Genomic DNA, 22,019 nt, shown 5'->3' with positions numbered 1-22,019 from the left:
AATCAAACTTTAAATACTGTTATGCTTAGTGTGGGGAGATCCTGGCTACCAAACAAATAAACTTCAAAGGAACCTTCCAACTTTCCCCTAAACCACAGGCAAATATTTGCTATTATTATAGTGCTAGGTAGCATAGAGCCACTTTGTCCTTCACTTGTAGAAGAGACCTTGAAGGTAGGTCTTAATTGCCACTAGGAAAATTTTTCCCAAAAGAGATGATTCTCATACTTTCCCCCCCATTAAGTTCTAGTTTAAAGTATAAGGATTAGCTGCAAGAGTTGAATTAAGGAAGAGATACAGAGGCCAGTAAATGGCTTAAAAAGTAAAAAGCCGATATTATTTTCTCTACTTTCCTCTATATGTAATGAAGAACAATTAGTTCAAATGAAAAACTAGGAAGCCTAATTTATGTTTCATGAAGATAGAAAACAGTAAATACTATAAAAGTAGTCCATGCTTTCTTATGCACCAGAGTAGAGATTTTAGAGAACTGGAAGTATAGAATTTTTTCAGGATGCTTTTACGGCTTGGGTTTACAAAGCAGGAAAACCCATAATGGAAATAATGAACTTAAAGAAGAATCAGTTCAACAAATAAAATCTCCTTTCAGCTTCTAAAAAATTTTTCTTTTTCATACTTTAGATAAGAAAAGAAAAACATTGGATAGATTGCAAACTCTGCTAATAAAACCTCTAATTGTATCTCTTTCATCAGTGTTATTTTTGTTTCTAAATGATGACAAAGTTGTGATTAAATAAGATAAAATCTTGGGTCTACGTGACATTAACCTTTAGTGACATTAAGCTTTTGGTAAAGTAATCACTTGTTTTTTTAATTCAACCACTTCGTGTTGAGGAAATACTTCGTATTTAGGCACTATACTAGATACTCTGGACAATACTGCATATAAAAATCAATACTGCATAAGATTTCAGTTGTCCCTCAGTTCTGGAAAATTGAGTTCTATCCAAAGTGGTGTTAGGAAATAGTTCAAGACTTTTTTTTAATTAGAAGAGAACAAAGGCCACTTAACCCAATTTCTCAATGAAGGAACTTCTTTTAGAATAGCTGATATCCATTTATTCTCTACTAGACTGTACACCTTCATTAGGTAGCATGCTTAACTTTTTGGTGGTTCTCATTATCAAAGAGTTCCACTGTGGAAAACTAAGATCTGTCCTCTGGGACTTCTAACACTGGTCTTGCTCTAAACAAGGTCAGTCTATTTTCAATAAGGAAGTCCTTCAAATTTTAGCTTTCATTCTTTAGGTAAAATATCTGTAGTGTCGGGCCCTCCCTGGAGGCGCAGCGGGTTAAAGCACAGCACTGAGAATCTAAAGTCACTTCCGCATGAGTTCTATTCCCGCCTGCCCCGGAGGTGACCACATGGCGTGGCAGACCTCTCCTGACCCGCCCGCTGCTCCCCTCAGCAGTGTACTTTCTCGGTTGGCCTGTTCTGCTCCCCACTCTGTCTCTGGTGAAGCCTCTCACCCTCCGCATCTCTGGCCTGTACCCCAGTTCTGTATGAATAAATAAATAAATCTTAAAAAAAAATCTGTAGTGTCTCCTATCACATAATTTCTAGACCGTTTGCCACTCTAAGTAGCAAGTGACCTTTTATTTATATTAATAAACCACTGATGACAATATCTTCTATATTCCTCCCTATAAGATGTCAAGCAAACTCTAGCCTCTATTTCAATTTTACCATTTTAAAAAATCCAACTACATTTCAAAGGCATTTCTATAATCTAATAGATATATCCACATTTTAAAAGACGTTTAGTGTTTTCAATACAACTATTTGGGAAGAAGTAGAGTGGATGGTTGGAGAGTAGTATGAAAGGGAAAAAATTTATTCTTTGAGAATATGGCACTCATCTCCTACATGCAAGATAGAGAGGCAAGGTTGTTCCAATATTATTACTTTGAGAGATGGAAAAGAGAATGGCAGAATAACTCAATCTCTGAATAGAATGTTGTGGCATTATCTGCTCATTTTCATAACCTTTGTCACTGCATTACTTAGTTGATGAGAAAATAACATTTATGGTTATTCACCAACAAAACTGACATGCAAACTGGTAGGTAAAGCTGAGGCACCAAAGGGGTGGGGTGTTAAGGAGTCTGAAGAAATCTAAATATCCAGGAGCTTCATGTGAAACATAATTGGTTCCCTTCCATGCTCCCCTTACTCCAAGTACCCACCTTCCATCTCCCTAAACAAAGGGATGAGGGCGACTTGCTGGGCACTGACTGAGAGATTTAAAGGGTCCAGGAGGGAAGTACCAGTTACCAGCTCCACACAACATGGCCTCCTGGCTACACTCACCTTCTAGAAGTAGCTAAATACCTTTGTCCATAAAGGGAGAGAGGAAAAAGCAGAAATCATACATTACTGAACACCTGGCTGTGAATTTCCATACATGTCTAGTGCCTGTTTTACAAAGTTCTTGGAAAACAAGTGTGTCCAGGTGTTGTGTGTGTAAATTCCAGTGACAGTATTTCAAACTGATGTTCTTTTAAACATGTTATAATTCCATGATTAACTTAAACAGGACCTCCATGGTTTTTTCCAAGCATCTTATTTTTGAAGTCCATCAATCTTAACAACAAACCGTTCATACAAAATCATGGAGATTATCCTTAACAAAAGGTAAAAGCTAATTTAAGCAGGGATCCAGTGGAGAGCCAAGAACTTAACTCTGCTTGCTGGCTGAGTTCACTACAGAAGTGCCAGCCTCTCACCAGTGTCACTTGGAAATTCCTTCATGAGTCTGAAATACCAACAAAGTGTAGGTGGGCACATTTTTTTCAGTTTTGATAAGAAAATTTTCTTGAAGCTCATACTTGTCTCTTACCATAACATTTGCCATCTAAAAATATCTTTAAAACTTAGTTTCTTATCTTGTACTTGACATTCATAATATAGTTTTAAAAGAATTTGTAGATTCACAATAGATATATAAAACTAAATAAGAAATGAAGAGACATGAATTGTCCTTTGTATATCTGATTTGTTTATTTTTCTTCAAACTAATTCCATACAGCCTATCCCTGCTTCTTTAGAAAGATGATTGCTTTATGAAAAATATTTAATTTTTTTAAATTTACTTTATCTATTATTAAATAAATGACTATGAAAGATTGATGTCATGAAAGTACCATGCAAAAAATGTAGCCCTGGATACTTCTGGAAATATTGACAGGTGACCACTTAATACAAAAAGTCTCTAACCAACTATGTGTTCAAAAAATTTATTTGTAAGTAGATGCCTGGGCTTTAGAATGCATTTTTGTCTATTTTTGCTTACTACTATATTTCCAGAGGCCAGAATAGTGCTAGACAGATAGGGTGCATACAAATATTTTGTTGAATGACTAGATGAACCTCACTAACAAGGTAACTGAATTATTATATCATTGCTAATAATTAACATTTATATACTGTCTAGCCACTTATAAACACATTTATATATGCTTTATGTCATTCTTTTCCACAATGATTTAATTTACAAAGGAGGAATCTAAGGCCCCTAAAATAAAGAAAGAACCATTTAGTTAACTTCAGAGGTGTGGGTGTGAGTTGAAGGAACTCAAAGTGGTGACAAAGGATAAGAGATAGAACCACCAGAACCTGGTGATGCACAAGACAGGACTCTAGTTCCTACACTTGAGCTACCACACAGTATCCAGCAGTATTGTAAATTATAAAATGTTATCAAAGAATTCCCCCTGCCTCTACTTTCTTTGGCACTTAAGTGACTTGTGTTCAGTGGTTAGTAAAAAGAACCACACACCTTGCAGTAGCAAGAAATGAGATTTTCCCCAAAAAGATTACAACAAAATCTAGCATTCCTGCATAGCTGGCAGGAAGATCTAGCCCAACAAAGCCCAGTCTAAAATCTCCACCATTGGAGTAGTTAGGAAGTAAAGGAGTGTCTTAAATCGTTTGCTTACTCTGTGGCATAATCTGTATATTCAGAGGTAAATGGGAAATAAAGGGTATAAGACAACCTCTGAATCTGTACACAAATCCTCTCTGACATCTCTCACTGGGAATCATTCAACTTTGTTGCTGACATATTTCATGAGATGAGAAATTCAAGAGAGTTCTCTTTGTCTTTGGAGACATCTAATTTTTAAGAAAGTCTTCCTTTGGTCATATAATTCTTGCTTTCTGAAAGTATCAGAGTCCATTTAATCCCTCTTCAAACATCTGAAGAATGTTAACAATTCTTGAACATCTATAAATCCTCTCTCATAGGCAAAATAGTCTAAATTAATTGTTTCTTATATAATGAGGCTTCTAATAGACTTCACCAGTTCTACTCAGCTTTCTCTAAGTAGTAATATCCTGACCTCAACATAATATTCTAACTATGCTTGACTAGAGAATACAACAAGACTATTCTCTCTCTGTGTAACATTATTGTTCTATTAACGCAGCCCAAATTGCATTAGTTTTTTTTGGCAGTCATGCTATATTGTTGACTCACATTGAGATTACAGTCAACCTAAACCCTCAGGTCTTTTCCACGAGAATGACCAAGTCATACTTCTCTGGTGGTATTACAACTAATTCTTAAAAAAAGTAATTTATATTGATCAGTATTAAGCTTCAGCTCATAAATTTTGCTCAAGAATTTTTCACATCACTCCTAGAGTGTTTTTCTTGAACAATTCTGATTATGTTTTCCATACTCAGAAGAACTGTTGATTGACCTCATTCTTCACAGGATCGACTCCAAAATACTTGACACTCCAGACCCTCTAAAATCTGACCTGAGCCTCCAGGGCCAGTCACCCACTTCCAGCTCTCCCCTACTCCCTACCCATCCAAACACTTCAGCCATTCTGAGGTTGACTCTCCTTATACATGTGCACTTTTCCAAGGGATTTCTTTCTGTACCTTCTTGTTAGGCAACCTTCAAGAGATAGCAGTTTAAACCTCCCAGTCTGATTCTTTGAACCCCTTGAAGGCAAAAAATACACTGCAGTGAAGTGGTGGCAACTGGGAAGAGACATAGCTTACAAGTTTCACTTTTGAAGTTTTTTGTTTGTTTTGTCAAGGAAAATACTATCTAAATGTCCTTCTCCAAAGCTAGTTTCACCTCCCAACTCTAGAAATGCAGGTTCTTTGGATTTGGCTTATTTGAAATAGCAGTTCTTAGGGAGAAGGAGTAACAGGTGTGGCAGTTTATCTGAGCGAAGCAAATAGTTGCACAAATTTGTCCAGAGGCAGTGTCATGAGATGATTGCTTGTTTTCCAGAATCACAAAACAATTACCCTTGCACTGAACACAGCCACTGTAGTGAGGAACCAGCTGGAAACACTGCAGAAGCTTAAGCATGAGGTCTTCTACTCAATCATTTCGAATGATAGTGGTAAAAAAAAAATGCTTAAATTGCCAAGTTAACCTTTACATGCAACTTCTACCAAGAGGCAGCAATAGATATTTATGGATGTAAATAGTAATTTATATGTTTCCATCCAAACCAAAATCCTTTGTGCCATTCCTTCTTGGGTTAGGAAAAGACCTCTGGTTTGGGTTTGTAAACAGATGGAATTTATGACTTTGTCCTTGGGAAATTATCCTGATGAACTGTCTGCATAGGACCTGTCATCCTAAATGACTAACTTATGAAGCAACTAGCCAGTTACCTTTCAAGCAGCTTGTTTAGTGTGTCTGCATATCTGATACTCTACCTAAAAGGCTTTAAACCACAAAAGGTAGTAGTTATCACTGATAACATTAACAAGAATAATTCCATAGGATCTATTTATTTGCTAAATACCTATTGAATATGTCAGGCAGCATGTTAGGTGCTAAAGCAGTGTTTCTAGAAATTATGACAGTCAATGTGATTTGATTCATGTTGTTGCAGAGTTGTGAGTTCCTTAAAATTTCACAAAACAATGCAATAAATTTTATGATGAAGGTCAACATGTGTCACAGGTGCATGTGTGTGATGCACATGGATAGTACATGTAACCTAGAATTTGAGGAAGTGAAATTTAAGCAAAATCCTTAGGGGTAAGTAGGAAATGTCAATTTATCTATCTGTCCAAAGTATATTTGAGTGACAATTTAGCTGAGTAAGAGGCAGCACTGGGGAAGGGAGCAGTGTATCCGGAAAAGGAAGCATATGCATACGCTTTAGAGGGTCACAGGTTGACAAAGAGCGTGGCACCTTGGAGCAATACAAGTAGCTCCAAGGCAAGGCAACAGAGTGTAAGGGCCAGCGATGGGAGATGGGGCCACAGAGCATTCAGAAAGGGCCTAGCATGCCACATTAAAGAATTTGGAATATGAGAGTACTGGGCAGTCATTGAAAGACTCCCCAGCGGGCAAGTGACATTTTGTATTTTAACAACAAACTTCAGAGTGAGGCATGGAGAACAGATTAGGGAGTAAGCCAGAAAGATTAGAAAGAACATTCAAGAAGATATTGGTATGTATACAGACTGAAATGTACACAGGTTGCACCATCATTTGTAGCAATAGGGATGGAGAGAAACATACATACTCTAGAAAGACTCCAGGTGTGTAGTAGGATAGGACCTGGTGAACAACTAAAACGGAATGAAGGAAAGAAGAGAGTTGCAAATCAGCCATCGCCTTGATGGGCCTTTTGGCTTTGACAGTGATGCTTATGTAGTTAGACTGCCATAAGCAGTCTTTATCTAAGCAAAAGGCATGAGGAGGTTCTTAGTGAGAGGAAAGAATCACTGCAAGGATGAAAGAGAGCTGAAGAAGAAATGATTTACAGGGAAGACTGAAAGCCAAACTGAGACTGGAAAGCATAAATTTGTAGAGGCATCTCTCCGTACTATTGTGTTATTATTTTGCCCAGTACAGTTCAGCTATGCAAATGAAGTAATAGGACCATACACATTAGAATTGGTCTAGAATTGGCTGATGATAGGAAGAAAGAAAAAGAAAAGGAGGGGGCAGCAATGTAGTTGAAAGAACTAATTGAAGATTTGGGAGAGAAAAGTCTTGGGGAGGCTAAGTATCATGTCCAGTTTTCTATTTTTATTGTTTTGCAAACAAGTAAGGACTTTGCGCTGAGAAGAAAAATAAAGTGTGGCTTGATGTGACATAACTGGATGCTTTGAGGAAATAAGTGAAAATCTAAAAGGAAAAACGGCCATAAATAACAAATAGGAATTGATAGGGCAAGCACAGGTGAAGACGGGAGGGTGCTCCCTATTTCTGACTTGCTGTGTTTGCAAACTATACTTCTTCACTAGCTCCTTTCTCCTAGAAAGTAGCCAACATTGGGCTTACAGTCTTCTGAACTTTGAGACTCATCAGAGAGGGAGCCGTGGTTACAGGAGGAGGAACAACGCACTTCTTTAGGTGTGTTGGATGGGAAACAAGGATGAGGCTTCCTGGAGGTGAGGTGCCGGGTTCTTCTAATTGAACACTAGGTGGAAAGACCGTCCAATTACTTTTGCTTTCTATTTGGAGGTGAAGGTGAGTCAGAGGGCTTTATTGAAACAGGATAGAAGAGAAGCATAGGCATCCATCATAAAAAGCACAGATGAGAGGGCCCTCCCTGGTGACGCAGAGGGTTGAAGCACTGCACTGAGAAGCTAAAGCCACTTCTGCATGAGTTCGATTCCCGCCTGCCCGGGAGGTGACCACATGGCGTGGCAGACCTCTCCTGACCCGCCCGCTGCTCCCCTCAGCAGTGTACTTCCACAATCTGCCTGTTCTGCTCCCCACTCTGTCTCTGGTGAATCCTCTCACCCTCCGTCTCTGGTCTGTACCTCAGTTCTGTATGAATAAATAAATAAATCTTTAAAAAAAAAAGCACAGATGGGAAACCTTGAAGACCTCAACAGGGTCAGATTGACTAAAATAAAATGAAACAGTCATTTTAAATGGAGATTAAAGACTATTCAAGAGCGTCCATATTTTCTCTTTTCAATTTAATTTTCAAATGTACAATAGAAGGCTTTTCCTTCTATTATGTAATAGAAGGAATATATAATAAAATAATTATATTATAGAAGGAATATATAATAGAATAATATATTATAATACATTATTATAATAGAAGTAGCCAAAAGATACAATGTTAGCACAAATGAATGTGATGTCATGGAGAAAGCATTTGAATATTTTTCATAATTTTTGTTTGTTTTAGGTATTGTGGCAATGTTATAAAGTAGTGACAGCAAACATAGCTTGACACCTGCAAAGATTTCTTCTCCTCTATCAGTTACATGAAGGTTAGGAAAAGAGAAATATGAAATAGAAAAAAGGTCAATGTTTTGATTTGTGTTCGTTTACTTGAGAAACCAAGACTTTGTTTCTTAGAGATAAAGTGAGATGTAAACAAAAGGTCCCAAACAGAAACTCCTTTCTACTATGATCTCTATGTATTGATTTTTCTCTACTCTTCCAAAACCACCAAACATTAATACAAGAAGTATTAATTAGAATTTTTTTGAAATTGTGACATTATAAGCTTTTTTTAAACTCAATGCCTCAAATAGCTCCTGTGCTAGATGCTATCATATTCTTCAAATCAAATTTTACACAAAGCAGAAAAAATGTGTCCAATGCTATATTTCAGTTAATTTTCAGTATTGTGATGGCCCACAGGCATTCAAAAAATTGCTCCGATAGCTGGAATTTTGATTCAAAAAAAAAAAAAGAAAAGAAAAGTTGAATATGTGAGTATGAAGTGGAATATCCTTTTATCCCAAAATCCGAAGACCCCAAAAGTCACCATTTCTCTTTCATACAGTATTTTCAAAGTCATATTTCTCCTTCTTCAGTTCCTGCTTCCTTTTCTATCATCATTCTTTATTCATTAGTGCTTTCCCTTCTCTCTACTTGTTTTGCTTTGTCTTTTGAAAACCCTAGTCGCAGCTCTCACGCCTCCCTCTTCTCTGTTGTTTTAGAATTTGCACCCGCTGTTTTGACTGTGGTGAGTCAACATTATTAGATTCGTGTTACTGCTTCATTAAACAACGGTTGGCCCCCACAGGTTGGTGAGACTGGTTTTCCTATAGCCTTGGCAGTTGCAGAAATGTTTTTTGGTAATGGCAGCATCAGTGCACTAAGTATCAGCCTTGTGGGGCTTAACTTTCTGACCTTCCTCTTTTCCATTCACACCCACTTCCTAGATGATCTCATCCAGTTTCATGGTTTTAAATATCACCCTTATGCTGATGACTCTCTAATTTGTATATTTAGTCCAGACTTCTACTCTGAACTCCAAACTTACAGACCCATCTGCCTACTCAGTATCTTCACTTAGTTCTACTGGGAAAATCCTACTTAATATATCCAAAAATGAGCCCCTGAAATTCCTCCCCAAATAATGCTCCCCCTAGTCTTCTCTATCTCAGAAATGGTTCTTCTCTTCTTCCAAGTGCTCACATTAAAAAGATCCTTCTCTCCTTTCTCACGCCCTACATCCAGCCTGTTATTAAATGTTCACTGTATAAAACCACAAGAACTCAACCACTTTTTCACTATTTTCATTTCCACCCACTGTCCATGCCACAGTTCATCTAGCTGAATTACTGCAAGAGCCGTCTAGCTAGTTGCTCCTTCTTTGGTCTATTCTTAACACACCGGTCAGAGTGATTCTATTCATATAAATCAAATAGATCATCCCTCTGCTTAAAACCTTCCTATTATCAATCAAATTTAAAACCAATAACATTATAGTAACTTATGGTACAAATTGGGAACTCTTTGAGAGTGAAAAGGGATACTATTTAAAGGCCCCACATAATCTCTAGCACCTCCCCATTATCCCTCAGACCTCTGTCCTCACCTACTGTACTTCACCTTGACATCCTGGCTGCCCTGAGGGCATCAGGTCCTTATTTAATGTCTTAGCAAGGCTTTCCCGAGCATCTCTGTCTAAATGCACAAAACACCTTATCCTTGCTAGTCCCATTCCTATTTTATTTTTTTTTTATGTTTATTGTGGTTCAACATTCTATATATTTTACTTATTTACCTTGTTCAGCACTTCATACTTAGATGTGAGGTTGTCTTGTAACCCCAGTTCTTGAAGAGTTAATACCAATGAGATACTTCAGAAAGATTTGTACAAAGAAGGGATCAATCAGGGCTACTTTGGAAGGATCAGTTCTTAGGAAATGTGTAATTTCCAACACAGATAATAAAAGTGTTTTTTTTGTTTGTTTATAGCTATCTTCCTATAATTCAGTAAATGTATTTTAGATATTTATGCTTTGTAGGGATCTGTGCTAGGTGCAAAGGTTGTGGCTTGGGAGCCACATACACCAATACAATAGAAGGGACAAAGTTCCTTAAGGAGTAAACACTAATAGAGTAGGAGAGATAAGTGGCATGATATTATACAATAGTTACACGTGAGTGACACCGAATGCCTAGGCTGCGGGGGAGGGAGAGGTTATAGTCACAAGTTTACAACACTTTTGACTACTGATCAAAACAATAATTTTCATATTCTCTGATGTGAATCATTTTTCTCACATTACAGATCCTCAAGTCCTAGTGCCCTTCAGCTGATTTCTAGGGTTCTCCTTCCTTGCTGGGAAGCATCCTTCTATGCTCAGGTATATCTGACTTCCATGTACCTGCCTCTTGCCTGCTCTTTATGGTTGAACCTTCATTTTTCAATAAGCAGCATTCATTACTAAGTCAGCATTTTAAAATCTGATTTTGAAAGCCTTCCAGAATATTTTAACCAAATATCAGCAGTTAAGCTATCAAATTGAACAAATGCAAAGCAAAAAGATGCTAAACAGTTTTTAAAGAACAGGAAGGAACCTATTTTTGGAGGGAAAAAGTCCAACCTTTCAAGTGAACAAATCAAAGTATATTACTTTTGGGGGATATTGTTCTTTAAATAATTTTAGTTGGCAACCATACTATGAATTCGCTTTAAACTAAAGGTGGTTTTTTTGTTTTTGTTTTTGAAATTTGATGTTATAAATGTCTAGGTCCACTCCTACAGGAAGAGATTAGTTCCAGGGTGTGAATAATCAAAGCTCTCTAAACAAATGGATACAGCATTATATTTTCAGGGACGTTCAACAAAATTAGAGCTGAGACTGCTTCAAAGCAAGACCTTAATCCACAGTCATTAGAAATTTTTTTTAAAAAGATTTGATTATTTATGCATACAGAACTGGGGTACAGGCCAGAGATGCAGGGGCAGTGAGAGGATTCACCAGAGACAGAGTGGGGAGCGGAACAGGCAGATCATCAAAGTACGCTGCTGAGGGCAGCAGCAGATGGGTGAGGGGAGGTCTGCTGCACCATGTGGGTCACCTCTGGGGCTGAGCTGGAGATCAAACTCCCACTGAAGCAGCCACAGCTAGCTTGCAGTGCTGTGCTTTAACCTGTTGCATCACCCGGGAAGACCCTAATTAGAAAATTTACTTCAATCTCTTTAAGAAGATAAAAAGTATTCTTCTTCCAAAAAATAAACCAATCAAAAAGTTTGCAAAATGATTTTGAAGAACTATGATTTTCACTCAGTATAGTTATTTTAAATGATATTGGTAACATTAAGTTTAGTCTTTTACTTATTATAATTTTCCTATCTAATAATCACAAATAGTAATTTCTGTAAAGTACATGCAACCATATTACAATTATACTGTGAGTTGTATACAAATCTAATACTTATCACAGCAATTTAATTTTAGTTTAAAAAAAAAAGTTGGCATTATAATAAAGCCTCATGTTATAGATAATTTCAAGGCAAAGCAATAATTTCAGGTTTGACACAGGGTAGCTCATTACTGATTTGACTCTATCAAATTGCTTCAATTCAGCAAGTCTCAGTTGGTCTGTAACATGGGTACCCAATAGCCAGAGTGCCTGTGAGAATTAAGGGGTGCAGTGCACTCTACAGAAGGCTTGGCACAGGAGATTGCTGTTATTAGCGGCCACTTGTGATGCTGCTGCAGAAATAGACACAGGCAGATTTCAGAGACTGAAGAAGACAAGTAGTGAACCAAAGAGGACTGCTTAGAAAGCTTTTCTACTAATGTATTACTTGGTTTTTTTCTTTGAAGTTAAAAAATCTGAAATATTGCCTAGTCCATTTTAAACCTAAATACCTGCAAAAACCTGATAAGAAACTTATTTTCTGCACACTCATGCAATACTATCATGCAGTATTGAGACACAATCCTTTTAATGACCTAAATAAATAATAAAAACTCAAATCTCAAAAGGTATATTATCTACACAACACATTTGGGAAATTAATCATGTGCTGTCTAATGTTATTTAAGAACTAAGTTCATAAAATGTCACATTGAATTGCTTACATAGTAGATTCTAAGGATGACAAATGAAAGGAACAGATTCATATATACAAATTGATATGTAGATAGTGTCTTTAAAACCACTGTGCTTAACCAAAGGAATTGCAAACTAGTATTGCAAGAATAGCATTGGGTTAGAAGTCAGCAAACGGGTGCAGCACAATGAAGCTATTGCAGCCATTGCAGCACAAGTTGGATTCCCCCAGCCAGGGAGCTGACCCACATGGCGCGGCAGACCTCTCCTGAACCACCTGCTGCTCCCCTCAGCACTGTATTTCAGTACATCTGCCTGTTCTGCTCCCCACTCTGTCTCTGGTGAATCCTCTCACACACACACCCCCCCCCGCACCTCTGGCCTGTATGCACCCCAGTTCTGTATGCACAAATAAAGAAATCTTTAAAAAAAAGATGTCAGCAAATATGAATTTCAGCTGAATAATGACAGTCAAGCCATTTAACTGCCTCTATTCTTCAGATCACTCATCAGTCATGTGCTTTTTCACTGAAGCTTTTAAGAGTTCCTTTTCAACTGCCCTCATCCTAAGAAACAAGAGCAAGAGGAATTTGTTACCAATGTTTGTCATTTTAATACACAGTTTCATTTTCCCATATCTATATGTTGAAAGAAATGGAACTCTTAATTATAGATTTTGTTCATTCTTGAAAACTTGCTGGGAAATCAGTTCTTGTCATTGTCTTCTCCTCAACCAGAAATCCTTCCATCTGTTTTAAAGAGCGCAAACCCATCTGGCCAGCATTCCGCCTTGCCTCCCATTTATATTTTCCTGAGTACTTATCAAACTCTGATCTACTATATATATTTGTAAAAGATTTATTTATTTATTTATTTATGCATACAGAACTGGGGTACAGGCCAGAGGTGCAGGAGCAGTGAGAGGATTCACAAGACAGGAGTGTGGAGCAGAACAGGCAGATTGACAAAGTACACTGCTGTGAGGAGCAGCAGGCAAGACAGGAGAGGTCTGCTGTGCCATGTGGGTCACCTTCGGGGGCTGGGGATCAAACTTGCATTGAAGCAAGTTTGCCTGCAGTGCTGCGTCCTAATCCATTGCACCACCAGGGAGGGCCCTGATCTACTATATATTTTACTTAATTATTCGTACCTCCCTCTTTACCTCTCCCCACTACCTAATCTTTCTGAGGATAGAGGGGTTTTAAAAATCATTTTGATTCACTGCTAAAGCCTCGGCACCCAAAACAAGATAGACACAAACTAGCTCAAAGAAGTATTTGATGAATAGTTGAATAAATGAATGAATAAACATCAGTTAAGATATTGCATCCATTGATTTTCTTAACCACAACTTATATTTCTACCAGCTCAACTTCCTCTCATTAACTAAAGCTCTGAACCGATCTCTTACTCGGGTTTATATTCATTCCTCCCTCTGTATCAATTAAGGATATCCTCCTGCCCTACCTGTCTATCATTCATTTGTTCAGTTTCAGATATATTGATTATCCAGTGTGACCCAAGAAATGTATTAAATGCAAAGGGAAATAAAACCAATGCATCCTTATCCTCTTTAACAATCCTTATCTAGCACTTCTTTTGAGACCCAGCTACTCCCTCTGTTCTTGGTTTCTCTCTATTTCCACCTTCCTTCAAGAGTTATGTATTTAAAATGTTCTGAAAGAAATAAAATGCTTGTATGTTTTGACTTGCTGCTATCCAGTTTTGAATAGAGGTCTGTTAGTAGCAAGCTAGTAGAACAGGAAGTAAGTGATGTTCACACCTAGGGAGATGATAATCATACCACTTTAGAGTTAAATAATCATAATGCTTTAGCGTCACTGGACTAGGTGCTGTTTGTTAAATACTGATGATCAAAATTCCAGTTCCATACGACCGGACTGTGTGGGACCTACAATGGCTCAACATTCCTTCCACTTCACTCTACTTTCTGTATCCAGAGGTAATCTGAGGGTGCTTTTTTACATCCTGAAAAAACCTGATTAATCTAGTTTCTAGCTCCAAGGTTATTATTTTCTACTTTTCTAATTAAATCGAGACTAAGTCCCCAATTGACAGAGTCTTGATGTGAAATCATGCCAAGCACCAGGTCTGTCTGTACCTTTTTTCTTTTAATCAGATATATTTTACAGTAAAGAATTCGGTATGTTTAAGTTTATAATTTGATGATTTGACACACACATACATGTGAAGTCATCACCACATGCAAGCTAACTAACACATCTCTCACCTCAGTTACATGTGGTGTGTGTGTGTGTGAATGGTGAGAACACATAAGACCTACCCTCTTAGCAAATTTCATGTATACAGGAAAGTACTATAAACTGGAGGCACTTGACATTAGTGTTTCAGGCTGTATTACATAAATGAAACATCTCCTTAAACACTTCCCTCATCTGTGCTTTTACTAGGATTTGGGGAGCACATAATACCTCCCTCCCCCAGCTTTTCCCAAATTGTGCTCTGTGAATCTCTGGAGTCCCAAAAAACAGTCATTGGAATTATGCAAAGAAGAGGGTTCCATGGACAAGTAGGTGTGGGGATGCCACATCCTATGTATTTCCTACTTGGGGATACAGGGTGCATAATGAGAATATTGATATATTTATCATGTTTATTTTTGCTAAACCAAGTCAGTGTTTTCCAGTCTAATTTGGTCATGGAAACTTACTCCCAGAACACCACTGACATCTCAAAGGACATTCTTGCTTAGGATAAGACTACTTGGCAAGTTCTTTTTTACCTTCATCTCATATTCCAATGAACAGCAACAAGTTGTGAGAGAAAGAGAAGAGATAGGAGTGTCTCCTTCTGCTAGCAGTTCCTGGGAGGTAATGATGGAGAGAGACCACACTTTTATGGAGTGAATACTAGACTTATGTCCTCATTCTGTCACCTCACAAACTGAAATTGTTGGACAATCTCAATCTCAATCTCTTCTGCTATCCAGGAGACATATTTTAGGATAACCACATCATCCCATTCTTTGAAACTGGGAGTAGTTTAGAGAGTAGTTCTGTATAGAAAATTTAAGTTTGATTTAAAAAATTTCTTCTGGGGGGAATTTGGAATCTACATGCCTCAAGTTTTCATTCAGATAACAGATTCCTTCAACTCTACAGCTGGAAGTATCTGATTTCTTAGACATGAAACTACAGGCTAAAGCCCGCAAAACCCAAAAAAGTATTTTAGAATGAACACTGGAAACAAAGTAATTCTGGGGCATATTTGTGTTAGACTGACCAGTAGGGAAGACCTAGAGAGGTTCTAAGAACCCTTATATAGCATGAAGAAAATTACAGATCTATTGTACTATAATAAATGACAAATGGAATGTGAGTCTACTGTTCTGAAACTACATTAGCTATTTTTATGACCATTCACTTTACAAAGATGGAGAGTGATGGTATAGAGTTGCACTAAAAAACTAATGGGTAGCTTAGCACTAATTTATATTCCCAAGTGTCATAGGAAACGTAGGCAATAATCATTTCCAGGGAGGCTTTCTCTGATATTTATTTTTGAGGAAGATTCTCTAACTCAGGAGGAAAAGATGTTTTCCCAAATGTCCTCTCTGAGATGATGATATTCTATGATGGTTAATGTATACTTGCAGAGGGAACTCAGGCACACTTGCATAGAGTAAAATATGTCATTGACACTTCAGTATGTCTGCTAAAATAACCACAATTTTTAAAAATTTAACGGGATATAAAAGGCTACTGTAAATTAAAATAACTAACAAATTGTGCTCTCTATTTGAAATTTAATGTGAGCATTATTGATAACAAGTGGCTTTGTTTCAAAGAAGACAAGAGTTTGCTTCCACCAAAGGCTCAGTAAATGTTACTTTAATCATCTCTAAGTTATTTCTGGGTTGTTGTAACAAATTCAATGTGATATTTGCAAAGTGAGCATGCTTGCCATCAGGTTACCAGAACTGTCTTTTTACTTAGCCTCATGGATGCACGTGGCCCAGGAGCACTGAGCTGCAGGGCGCCAATATGAGCCGATGGAACAGTTTCAAAGCAATCTGAGAGTTCCAGCCATTCATGTGTTTGTAACACAAAGTATTCTCCCCATAAGAAAACAATGAGCTCATGTATCTGTCTCTTTCCTGTCCTGGTAACTTTAAAAATGTCCATCATGACAGGGTGCGAGTAGGTTTACAACGTTAAGTCAACTTGAGGGACCCCAACAAAGAATGGAATCCAGCCATCGTTCTACATGTGCCACATCCTTCTTGGTCCTGATGCCAGCAGCAGTGTTGTTCGTGACAACAGAGTGCACACAAGAGTAGCTGGATAATATGGCAAAATGTGTGTCTATGCTAGAACTCCCAAACCTACATTTACAACAAGATCCTGGCAAGCATCGCTCCAACCCAAAGGCAGAATTAGTGGCACTAAGCACAGTAGACACATAGTAGAGGCTCAATAAATGTTTACTAAATGCAGCCAGCTAGGGAGTCCATGACTAATAATGAGAATGACAGCTAGAAGAGTGCTTATCTTAGTCTCAATAGCCATTATACCACATGCATTGGGTATATATTTAACTAGACTAGTCTTTCCTCACCTTGGTACTATGGCTATAGGAGAGAGGTGCTGTCTCTGTGCACACAGAAAGTTTAGTGGGTAGTAGCCTCTACCCACTAAAAGCCAGTAGTGTTCCCCATCTCCCTCTGCCCATGTCTGCAGACAATGCCAAATGTCCCTCAGAAGGGAGTGAGGAGTGTGGCAAAAATCACCCCTAGTTAAAACCGATTATCCTGGGGCCCTCCCTGGTGGCGCAGCAGGTTAAAGCACAACACTAAGAAGCTAAAGCCACTTCAGCATGAGTTCGATCCCCACCCAGGAGGGATCCACAGGGTGCAACAGAACTCTCTTAACCCACCCGCTGCTCCCTTCAGCAGTGTACTTCGTCAGTCTGCCTGTTCTGCTCCCCACTCTGTCTCTGGTGAATCCGCTCACCACCCCTGCCCCTCTGATGCACCAGTTCTGTATGCATAAATAAATAAATCTTTAAATTAAAAAAAATTATCCTGTCTATAGGTTCACATATATACTAAAATTAGGAAGAATATCTCCCTTCTTTTTTTCAGTGTTGATATTTCTTGTGCTACATGTTGAAGCATATTCTATTAATTTCCTCTCACCCAATTTTCTCTGCATGTTTAATTGGGGTGGTACTTGAAGGCACATCCACATCAGTGGGACAGGGCTGCCTCCCCTTTAGGTATAAGGAAATAGGAAGCCACGAAAAGAACATTCCACACAGAAATGGATCAAGTAGCTATGGCGGTTGTTTCCAGAAGGAGAATGAGATAATCTTGGGCCCAGAACAGATCCAAGACACTGTGCTGGAACTGGTGTGTCTCTGAGTTCCAAGAATGTCCATCCTAAAAGGAATTACCATCCTTTGTTTGCTAGGCACGCCTGAATCTTAACTGTAAAACACTACTGTCATAAGAAAATAGCCTTCTGGCAAACAGGCTTTTTTCTCTTTTGGCTTTGTTTTTATTTACCTCCTATTTATGTTAACAGTTTTAAGAAGATACCAGCTGGGCACTCTAGGAACAAGCTGTCTTAGTAACTCTGGCTGTGGCAGAAACACAGCAAGCAGCCGTACTACCTGAAGAAATCAAGAGCCTTTTAACCTTCTCAGGTAGAGTGCTGATGTGTGTCTAGTCTTTCTCAAAAAAAAAACAAAAAAAAAAAACAAACAAACATTAAAATCTTAGAATTTTGACTAAACCCAGCCAGTGGACAATCAGCTTGAAAATGACTACACATCCTAGTGTAAGGGTGGGAAATAATTTATGACAAATAAAGCTCATGAGAAATTCTAATTTCATTCATGTTGCTACAAGTACACCTTCACCCTTTAAAAAAAAAATGCGGGCTGGTAACATTTTTCTACTTCACTGACAGTGTAGAGTTAAAGATGTGCTCTTACCTCTCCTCCAGTGCATGGAAAAGGACTGGAGTATCTAGAAGTGCAAATAGCTCCCTTCTGGACAACATCATCTTCCAGGCCAAATGTCGCCGAGCAGTTAGTTGCAAAGTACTTGTAAGGCTTCCATGTCTTCCCAAAGTCCTGGGACCGGTCCAGCACCATGGCTGCCGGCCTGGGGGACTTGAACACCATAATTAGATGAGTGAAGTAGAATTCAGCTTCCAGGTCTAACTGGATCTTTTCTCTGTGCACATCCTCAGCGGACTGCCACCACGTGCGGGGGAACCTGAAGGACGAGTCCGCCATGGCAGCTGGCAGGTGAGCCAGGTGAGGCTGGACAGCATTGCATTTGTCACATTTGGGCTGCCGACAGGTCAGGTCAGTGTTCTCGCTGTAAAAGCAGTACAGCTCAGTGGCGTTCTGGCCACAGGTGGTGTCTGCCCAGAGTCTTCTCCCTAGAGCCAAATTTCCCATCCGAGGGTTACAGGCTTTCTCACAGCGGGAACTGGCTCCAGCTACTCCAGTCAGCCCTAGACAAGGGAAAGCATATGTTACTCCAGACAAATCCAGCTGGAAAGCTCTTTCGTCTATCCAGTCTACCTTGCCTAGTCAAGTTATCCCCAAAGAATTTGAGACTTTTAATGGAGGAAATTCTCCCAGATTTAAGCATGAATATTATTCTGTATTAAGTGTGCATGTGTGTGTTCAGATGTAAAATTCTCATAAAAGAGAAGAATCACTTCAGGAAAAAGGCAAGAGAAAGGAAATGGAAATATTAGGGTAAAGATAATTGGCCTAAAACTTTTCAAGTACTTAGTTTTCTAAATGTTGTCCATATTGGAAATATTCTTGTCTTCAAAGTCAAAACTTAAATAATATGAGAACGATGTAGTCTTTCAAATATAATTTGAGTCCTTAGCACTAACTGACATGATCGTGGAAATGCAGTAAGGAGGAAATGTAGAATTCTATTTTTTTAAAGATTTATTTATACATACAGAACGGGGGTGCAGGCCGGGGGTGCAGGGGCAGTGAAAGGATTCACCAGAGACAGAGTGGGGAGCAGAACAGGCTGACTGATGAAGTACACTGCTGAGGGGAGCAGCGGGCGGGTCAGGAGAGGTCCGCTGCGCCATGTGGGTCACCTCTGGGGAGGAAGCTGAAGTGGCTTTAGCCTGTTAGTGCTGTGCTTTAACCTGCTGCACCACCAGGGAGGGCCCGGAATTCTATTTTATTTTAAAATAAATAATATGAAGGGGTATATTCTCCAGGAAAAGCAGGTATTTAGTAAGTATACAGTATTTAATATTTAATAAGTATACAGTAGGATATCATTGAAGCAGGCAAAGCACAAGACCCCTGAAACTCAGACACTCAACCTCCATTTTTAATATTGGGTAAATATCACTAGGAAAAACCCTCTAACTGCCAAATGTCAGAAAAGTTTATTTTACACGCTCTCTGCCTCTTGAGTACTTCTACCTGTGACAGGTTGTATAGTAGTTACTTGTTTGCTTAACAGAAGAATGTTTACAGTCTGCCAGACACTAACAGCACCTTTAAACATAATCTGTGAACTAAAACACTTTCTTAAAGAAACACATGCTTCCATCCAAAGACAGGTCCAGCAGATTTGAACATTTCAGAATTACTGAAAATGATAAACATTATCCACTTATCAACACTCTGACTACATATTACAATCCTTTAATTTGGGTTTGTCATTTTAATTATGAATACTTTAGGCAACATCACCTATTTTAAAAGTAAAAACAGAGAGGAAAAGATGGAAAAGGAAGTCAAGCCCCAAATTCTGGCTAATTGAATGTTTCTGCCTCTTCAGAGCGTGCACCTCTGAACTGTTATCACTGTACTGCTGGAGAAGCCAATGACAGCTTACTCTAAAACAGAGACATCTCACACACTGACAGTCACCAGCCTCACATAACCTTTGCAACCAAAATAAAGGGCTTCCTTGGGCATATTTTCAAATGTCAAATTCAAGTGTGCATTGTGCCTGCACTCTATTTGCTACTGTTCTGATTAGCTGGGGCAGCAGCTGCTATGGCCAGGATCACCCAAACACACAATGTGCTATGACTCACCTGTAAGGCATTTCAGGGAAAATCATATACTGCCCGTACAAGTATTTTTGACTTGAAACACTTGCCTTGTGATATTTATTTACAACCTCTTGATTGCTTGTATGTTTTGCCACAACATGGTTTGAAAAGGGAAAGGTTTATTAAAGTTCACTTTGTGGCTGGGGCAGCATGCATCCAAGAATGCAGGGATGCACAGGTAGGAAGGCTTAAGTAAAATCTTAGCCCTTTAAAGGCTTCTTGAAGACAGTACTGAATAATTTTAAACGCCCCGACTGAGTAAGATGTCTAGGAAAGATTAGTCAGACAAAAACTTGGGGAACCCTTGAGAAAGTGACATCCAGCTATAAACAAGGATGCTCCTCTGACTTGGATGCATTTGGGATGCAGATTTTAAAGCCTGGCTTTCCGCAGCTTGCCAGGATCTCGGGGGGGCGAGTGGGAGAAGCCTGGAGGAGGGAGAAAGACGAACGCCAAGGCATTCTATCTACCAATGGTCCCTTCATCCCACGCTCTCCTTTCTGGAACAAGAGAAATACTAGCAAAGAACCTTGTGGCCGCAGAGTCCCTCACTTTCCTCCTCCTCACACTCTAAGCTGCACTTAGGACTAACTGGAAAGCAGGTGACCCGCAGGAGGGAGGGGGAGGAGCAGAAGGAGCGCCCAAATTTAGAACCGGCGACCTAGGAGCGGGTGGCCAAGGGCTGCGCCAGAAGGGAGAGGGCATCTTACGACGCCTCTGCTGGCAGCCCAGTGACCGAGACTGGGAGCAGACCCGCCTCCGACCTCCCGCGGAGCTTCGGCCAGGGTACCAATTCCTCAAGGGCGGCCAGCCAGCTCAGTGCAACCCGGGGCGATCACCACCTACCGTCCCAGCCCCGGGGCTCCCTGCGTTCGGGCGCAGCCCGGCGCGAGGGCACTCCCCCCACCCCAGGTGTCCCTACCTGGTTCCCTAGGACCCAGCATGAGGTCGGAGACCACGGCGGTGGTTCTCCGTGAGAGAGCGGCCCCGGCCCACTCGCGCCCAGGGTCGCTGGGCCACCCCTCCCCATCGTTCCCCAGGCCATGAAGTGCCGGGGGATGGCGAGCTTGGTCCTTTGTTCCCTCACCAAGTAGAAAGGCAGTTTTTTTACAAGCCCAACCGAGAAAGAAACTAAGGTGGCGGTATCTCGGGTAGGGCGCACCCAGGATATTGGTTTATCCAGGCGCGTGTGTATCGCAGTTGCAAAAAAATCAATAGTATTTTAAAGTGCGGAGCCCGGGGAAAGGAGGCGGAACATGGCCACTCATTTCATCTTCGGGAGCTGAGCTCGGCGCGCCCAGCCCACACTCCCCTACACCCCCGATCCGAGGTGGGGAACAGTAGGAGCGAGGGAAGGGGAGGTGGGGGCCCGGCAGCGTCACCACCCACCTGCGGCCACCGCGGAGCAGCCCCACAGCAGCAGCAGCCGCGCGCAGCTCCCCATGGCCGGGCGGAGCCGGGAGGACCCGGGCCAGGCGGGTGCGGGAGGGCGCCGAGCCCTCTCGGCTGTGGGATGGAGCGCCGACAGTCCTCGGGCAGAGCCCGGGCTCTATGTCTTCCTCCTCCGGGGACGCCGGGCTCGGTCAGTGGGCGCTGGCGGCAGGGAGCCGCGGGCGGGGGCCGAGCGGGCGGTGGG

General features: G+C 40.1%; 1 protein-coding gene across 2 annotated transcripts in view; it reads right to left on the bottom strand.

Moving 5' to 3' along the window:
* NTN4 (netrin 4) overlaps positions 1 to 22,019 on the bottom strand; it is a 100,898-nt gene extending 78,879 nt beyond the window's left edge. The window contains exons 1-2 of one of the 2 annotated variants that reach the window (XM_004675796.1): positions 21,773 to 22,019; positions 18,261 to 18,790 (exon numbers count right to left, since the gene is read on the bottom strand). In XM_004675796.1, coding sequence (XP_004675853.1) covers positions 18,261 to 18,790; positions 21,773 to 21,827 — 585 coding nt within the window. In that variant the 5' untranslated portion in view covers positions 21,828 to 22,019. The remainder of the gene's footprint in view (positions 1 to 18,260; positions 18,791 to 21,772) is intronic. The other variant, XM_012720697.1, reaches the window with a different exon arrangement.

Source organism: Condylura cristata, unplaced genomic scaffold, assembly GCF_000260355.1.
Source record: "Condylura cristata isolate star-nosed mole 26May11 unplaced genomic scaffold, ConCri1.0 scaffold00004, whole genome shotgun sequence".
NCBI classification, from domain to species: Eukaryota; Metazoa; Chordata; class Mammalia; order Eulipotyphla; family Talpidae; genus Condylura; species Condylura cristata.
Note: the sequence above shows the minus strand (reverse complement) of the source record. Positions and strands in the feature narration are given on the sequence as shown.